This window comes from Anopheles aquasalis, chromosome X (genome assembly GCF_943734665.1).
Source record: "Anopheles aquasalis chromosome X, idAnoAquaMG_Q_19, whole genome shotgun sequence".
Lineage (NCBI taxonomy): Eukaryota > Metazoa > Arthropoda > Insecta > Diptera > Culicidae > Anopheles > Anopheles aquasalis.
In genome coordinates this window covers 7,207,460-7,214,416 of record NC_064876.1, presented here as the reverse complement: position 1 = coordinate 7,214,416, position 6,957 = coordinate 7,207,460, and the positions used below count along the sequence as shown (strand labels likewise).

Here is a 6,957-nt window from a genome sequence, read left to right as displayed (position 1 = left end):
CCAACTGATGGGTCTGGCCAGACCCCTATGCTTTTACACGGGGTTGTATGGGCGTACATGCTGTGTTTGAAACAATTTTTCTACCTCTAGGAATCACATAATTGAGCTCTCTCTTTTGCATATGTGTTTAGCATAGCCTAAACTATGTGACAAGACAAAATATGATCAAAATCTGTTCTATTTTTGGAAAAAAACACATTTTAGTTTCTCGATTTTTCCCATGCAAAAAGTGCCTAAAACTTGTATGCGAATTAATACTGCCAGACCCATCAGTTGGTGCGAGGGTTAACCGTTAAATTTTGAGATTTTTTGTTGTGAAATTGCTAAAATAACACCGTAGTGCTAGGCTGCAGCGAAAGCGGTAAAAGCGGTAAAAACGGCACAAACACCAACCCCTTTACAATTGAACGCAACTTGTACGGAACGGACCAATCTGTTGTGTGAAAGTTGTAATACTTGGAAATACTGGCACAAAAAATCTCAAAATTTAACGGTTAAATAACTGATGGCGTATGCCACAGAAACTAGACCCATATGATGGAATTGATTGCAAATGAGTTTGAAAAAAAAAATCATCAATCAACGATGGCAAAATTAATGCCGTCTCCTGATCTCAACCCCGTTGGGAATCTATGGGTAGATGTCAAATGTGCTGTTTCGAAAGCAAAACCGAAGAATGCGGAGGAGTTTTGATCGGTAATTCGTAAATCGTGGGCTGCAATCCCTGACTCTCGATGTGAAGGACTGGCGAGCTATGCGCCTGTGTAATCAAGAGTAAAGGCTATACGGCATAATATTGAAGTGGAAAAAACAATACAAAAAAACAACCAGTACAGCGGAACCTTTTTTTCTTTTCCATTTTGATATTCTCGGATGAAAGTACCAGGAACGGTGCAATACTGCTATTTTTGTGAACAGCTACTTTTTTGTTTATTTTAAAATTGTCCCAAATATTGATTTGGGGCAATTGAAATATTGGTTGATTTTTAAAAGTAAACTATGCATTCTTGTTTCATTTTTGTCCCTTTTTATATAGACCAAAAACAGATTCCGAATGGATGCATGAAACATCATTTTATGTTACTTTTTAGCCTTTGAACCACTCACTGCTATTATTTCGAAAAAAAAACTACTGTATGCTGACTGACGATGACCACCGGATGATGGAAATGAAATGGAAATTAATTGAAAGCGAAACGGAACGAAAACAATTCCACCATTTATTGCGTCCCGGGACGGGATTCGATTACATCCCTCTGCTCGTACGGATGCCGATGCCGATTATTGGTTTTGCGATGATGTCCAATCGCCATCGTTGGACTGATGGTTGACGAACGAATTGCAGAATGTGTGGGCGACGTGGCCCTACAGCTTCGAGGAAAGGGAAGGCACCGCGTAGCTCTTGGCAAGCTCTCGCAGCTCCCGGCGCAACACCTTGCCACTCAGGTTCTTGGGAATGGCATCGATGAAGCGAACGCCACCGCGCAGCCGCTTGGCCGGTGATACCCGCTTCGCGACGTAATCGACGAGGTGCTCGGGCCGCAACCGTTGGTCCGCCTTTGCCTCCGCCGCTTGCAGTACGACGAACGCCATCGGCAGTTCACCGGCGGTCTCGTCCGGCACCCCGATCACCGCCGCGTCCTGCACGAGCGGGTGACCGAGCAGGACGGCTTCAATCTCGGCCGGCGGTACCTGGGAGCCCTTGTACTTGATCAGCTCCTTCAACCGATCGATGACGTAGAACTCGCCATCGGCGTCGTAGTAACCGATGTCACCGGAGTGCAACCATCCGTCCGCATCGATCGTTTGCCGGGTGGCCTCCTCATCCCGCACGTATCCCTTCATCACCTGGCTACCGCGGAAGCACAGCTCGCCCCGCTCACCGGGGCCGAGGATGCGCCCCGTCTCCGGATCGCATACCTTCACCTGCGTACCGATCTGGGGCCGGCCAACACTGCCCGTCGTATGGCCGTCACCGCTCTGCACCAGGGTCGCCAGCGTTAGCTCGCTCATACCGTACCCCTGGCGGACGAATCGAACACTCGGCAGCCGCTGGCGGACCAGCGCCTCCGTTTCGCTAGCCAGCGGTGCCGCACCGCAGATGATGGTGTGAACGCTCGTCAGGTCGTAGTCGGCCACCAGTGGGTGCTTGGCAAGGAACAGCACCAGCGGTGGTACGGTCAGTAGCGTGTTGCAGCGGTACTGCTCGATGCAGGTGAGGTAGGTCGTCTCCTCGAATTGGGGCAACGCCACCATCCGCTCACCGTTGCACAGCACATTCAGTAGACTGAGACAACCGAAGGCGTGGAACCAGGGCAGCACGCACAGAAGCACCAGCTGCTCACCGCCCAAGTCCGTCATTGCGTTCGCCTCCCTGTGGGTGAAGAAGTGAAAGAGTAGCGAGGGCTGATTATTAAAGCTTTCAACCCCTAAAGCTATGCAAAGCTGTCGTTGATTGTTGATCTACTCAGTCAGTGCGACGCTCGCCATGACGTTGGCCTGCGTTAGCTGCACACCCTTCGGCAGCCCGGTCGTGCCCGAGGAGCACATGATGAGGGCGACGTGCTCGTGCACATCCGTCGGTGCGTGATCGAGCGAGCGCGGGTTGACGCTCGATACCGGGGCCAGAAACTGCCCGAGCAGCTTAACAAACTGACCGCTGACGGCCGGATCTTCACCGATCGTCTCCTCGTCCTCACTGAACAGCACCACGAGGGGGATGAGGTCCCGGCGGCGCTCGGCCACCGCGATGATCCGATCTGCTGCGTACGGCGACGCAAACACGATCCGCGGTCGGGACAGCTGGAACGCATGCTCGAACTCATCTGCGCGGGGATAATGGTGCGGTTAGTGAGTGCCGATTGTTTGGATGGAAAAGTGACGTACGTTCCGAGTAGGTTAGGTTGACCGGTGCGACGCTAGCGCCGAGCAGGAAGGCACCGATGACAACCACCGGAAACTCGAGCCGATTCTCCGACGCCAGCCCGACGGCGTCACCACTGCGCACACCGGCCACCGTCCGTAAGCATTCGGCCATCCGGGCCCCCTGCTCGAGCAGCTCCAGATACGTCGCCTGCGTTCCGAACAGTCCATCGTGCTGGGAAAGACGGGTTGGAAAAGAAAACAAAAAAAAACATGAGCACCAACCCGTCCGTCCGTCCGTCCGTCCGTGTGGGCGTTCGGTACGTACCAGTGCTACCGCGGAACCGTGCTGCTGCAGCTTCCGATGAACAAAGGCCCCAAGTGAACCACACCCGGCAGTAATGTCGGACCGATGAGGAGGTCCACTCTGGATGAAGCGCTCGTCGTCGCGCGCGCTGTCTTTGGCCGCCATCGCACACTCGCTCACTGCACAGCTACCGTTCTACTGCCGGTGCTGTTGCTGCTGTGTACGCAGTCCCGTAAAACCGGCTGCACCTGCCTATCGGCTTATCAGCCGCTCCCAAATGAAGGGTGCCAATTCACGAAACGAGATAATCATCAAACACTGACGACGATGAGAAGCCCCGTTCGGGCGCTTTCTCGTGGACGACTGCAGCACAGCCACAGCTTTTCTTCTTCCTTGCGCTGGCGTGGTCATACGTGCTGATAAAGCACCATCCCTGCCGCTTTATCGATAGGAAGCGCCTGACGCACCATATTAATCCACTGGCGCGGACGTAAATCGGTGGCCCCCTTTCTCAGTGCAGCCAATCCACACAGAGATGTGCTGGTCTCCGGTGCGTTCGGCCTTTGACCGCGCCCGCGGCCTTGTACCTTGTGGCTTTTCAAGCCCACTCCAAAAACCAACACGACGAAAAGGTGCAGCGAGCTGACGGCATTGTAGCTGGCGATCGAATCGAGGGTATGTGTTCAGTGATGTGAGTCTCGCGTGCTTTTGCTTTTGCGACATGCCGAAATGTTGATTATTTCGACACAATGCGGTGCTGAACAATACGGAGCATAAAGTCACACCCGGCCACGGACAAGGAAGCGCCCTCCGCCCGACAAATCCCATACAAAAATGCCAGATTTTGTATGGGAAATGTCTACGGGGGCAGCATCTTCAGGAGCAGGTGCAAACGCTGTTGCAATGAGCGATGCGCACAATAAGCAATAGCAACTGGCGAGGTAGGGTAAACTATCTACGGACCTAATCATCCTAATCATCTTCTTCTTATACATAAAAACAAGTCTGTTTTTTTGTTTGTGCGCGCATCACGCAATATCTACCGGGCCGATCTTCACCAAACTTGGCACAAAGATAGCATATTAATTCAGATGATCACATCGGGGGTCCTTTTCCAAGGATTTCTCTCCCTTATCCCCCCTCCCCTATCCATGAGTTGTACTTTGGGGATCCGGAATTTCGTTAAAAAATATTGACGGGAAGGCATTAATTTTTTCGATGGAGCTTGAAATGGGAACCCGGGTATCCGGGAGCCCAGCCGAGGTTTAAAGAGTAAGCCAAAAAATAATTTATTCAAAGTATTTGTCCTATACATTTTTCCCATCTTTCGGGTGATTTATGTATACCGTACCAAAAGAATTGTTGATTTTGTGAGGAAAACCACACGTCAAGCCATTTTTCGACACCTTCATACAAAGCGATGTGCTGCTCGGCCAGCGCGCGACCGATCGTCGAAAAGTGGTGATACTTGGAATGGCCCAGGTCCAGTTAATAAGCGGGGTGGGGTATAACATCCTGGTTGAATGAATTGAAATAATTTAATTAATTAATTAGCGGGATGAGGTATAACAAAACATTGTTACAAGACGATGATAGCTCAATTCGCTCGATAAACTCATATAGAAGCAAACAGGCATTTTAAGCTTGTAAACCTGGTGTTGGAAATTTAAATAGGTGGTGAGTTCTATTATTCTGGTGGTAGGTTTAATTATCATGGTGGGGATTTTCGAAATTATACAGAAGAAGGGGGAATAAAAAGGGTTTTAGATTGGAACGGTAACGGAATCCGACGCAAAAACAGTCTAATTAATTTCGGGAAAATCGGTCACGCCGATTCGCAACACCTGGTAAATCAGAAGATATTCAACAATATATGTGTTTGATTCCATTGGGATGTAAAAATCGACCGTAACCGTAATCGAAAAAGGTACCAAAATCAACTTCGTTGAATATGCTGCACAATTTGCATCCCTATTCCTCTCAGCAGGATTGGTAAAATTTGACTGTAAAGGGCATAGACACAAATGATAGCATTGCCAGCATACATGGCTTTTTCGTCACACAAAACAGAAGGTACCATGTGTGTTCTCGGCAATGCTGAGTTTGGAAATGGAGAGCATGGAGAATTCCAGTTAGTAAGAAGATTTTAAATGGTATAGGTATTTAACACATGCTATTGGATCCAGTGTGGCCATTGCATAGCTGTTTTTAACAAAGATTACATTCATTACTGGCGTATTGCCCAAATGGGGGATTTGTTATGAGTTAACCGTGGACTGGCTGCTGTTTATGATCGTAACTCATCGATGTCAATTAATTATTTTTACTCTTCTCAGTTTGCTCATCATCTTTTATAACCTGTACGCGCTCAAGCTAATATACGCGATAGACTTTACAAATGATATCGTGCTAGAAATATGATAAGAAAAATGAACCAATGAAAAGAAACCACCGCGTGTACACCGACTTACCATGTGTGCCATGTGGGAAATGGGCGCGAAGAAACCGATATGTTGGAACGGAAAATGTATAATAAACCTGATTCAGATCAATCAAATGTAATAGAGCCGAACCCTCCGAAACGAATCCGAAAAGATCGATCCGTAGAATATTGCTTTGAATTCGCGATCCAAAACCAAAGCTTTTTCTCGATGATGTTGTAAAATGGTTTTTTTTTAACAATCATTAACTTAAAAATTCATGGTTCAGTCCGTTCGACTTCGACTGCAAACAGGATAGTTGAAAGGATGAAACAACTTTGATATGCGCGATCGATGCGACTTCCCGCTCGAATAAGTTCATATCGCCCCAAAAGCTAAGGAAGTTTCCGAAAACACAAAATTCCATTTCACTTTCGAGCACCCCGGTGGAATAATGATGTTTGAGCAGTTGTCTCTAATGGTTTGAAAATGACTCCAGGGTTCATAAAATCCTATGTTAAAAAGAATACTGATGTGTTTATCTTTTTTTTAAGGAACAATTCATGGTAAATTTATGGCCTACAAGCGGTCCTGAATTAAATCGGTTGGACTATTCAAAATGTGCGTTTATTCAGGCTAACGCCTGTGAATCGTTACACCATACGGTATGCTCGCTGCAATCGTTTATCACCAAATCCTGGTCTTCTAAGTTGGACACCTATTTTACCGAAGGTGTTCTCGAATTCGTAACCGCCTTGAGAAATTGATTGAAATTGAGAAACCAGGCCGACAAATCCACAAATTTTGTTTGTTTGTTGATAAACAATGAAATATAGAGCCAATTCAAATATTTTAAAACAGCAGAAAACCTACAAAAATGGCTTTAAACACCGATAAAGGTTTTTCTCATTTCTTATGATTGTGATATTTGTTCCCAGCATGGGTGGACGCGAGATTTACCGGACCGACTTGAGTGGACTTGTCAACCTTTTCTTTCGGCAATTGGTATCCAAGCTATGGTGAACCGGGAAGGTTATCACCAGCGAGGACCAAAGGAAAAGTACTCCGATGAAAGTCCAGATCAAGAATCAATACTTTATTTGGCGCTCATCGCCTTTTTATACTGAATTACAGATTTATTTAATCTAAGTTCCTGTGAGCGAGAATGAGATTAACTTCTTGGATTGATTATGGTTTCTTTCTCATTCTGCTCTGTTCTGCTTATTGATATACTTTGTTGCGCATGTTTGGATTGCGACACTTGACGCTTGGCTTAGCGCAGCATCGCGTATCGCTCTTCGATAAACAATTTTGGTTTATGTTGCCTAACGGTTTGAATTTATGCGATGTGATACTTTGTAATAATCC

At 47.3% G+C, this 6,957-nt stretch overlaps 1 protein-coding gene across 1 annotated transcript; it reads right to left on the bottom strand.

The window, feature by feature from the left end:
* Positions 1-1,163: 1,163 nt before the first annotated feature.
* On the bottom strand, positions 1,164-3,334 carry LOC126577682 (luciferin 4-monooxygenase-like). Its single transcript, XM_050239546.1, has 4 exons — positions 3,191-3,334; positions 2,887-3,097; positions 2,468-2,825; positions 1,164-2,374 (listed from the first exon to the last, which is right to left on the bottom strand). The coding sequence occupies exons 1-4, from the start codon at positions 3,332-3,334 to the stop codon at positions 1,366-1,368; spliced, it is 1,722 nt and encodes a 573-aa protein (XP_050095503.1). The 3' UTR covers positions 1,164-1,365.
* Positions 3,335-6,957: the final 3,623 nt, after the last annotated feature.

What these genes read in the sequence shown, in the direction of transcription:
- LOC126577682 (XM_050239546.1), bottom strand. Translation starts at nt 3,334, where the DNA reads ATGGCGGCCAAAGACAGCGCGCGCGACGACGAGCGCTTCATCCAGAGT. An exon ending in CAACCTAACCTACTCGGAAC is followed by an intron (nt 2,826 to 2,886) that starts GTACGTCACTTT and finishes ATCCCCGCGCAG; the next exon opens with ATGAGTTCGAGCATGCGTTC. An exon ending in GCGAGCGTCGCACTGACTGA is followed by an intron (nt 2,375 to 2,467) that starts GTAGATCAACAA and finishes CTTCACCCACAG; the next exon opens with GGAGGCGAACGCAATGACGG.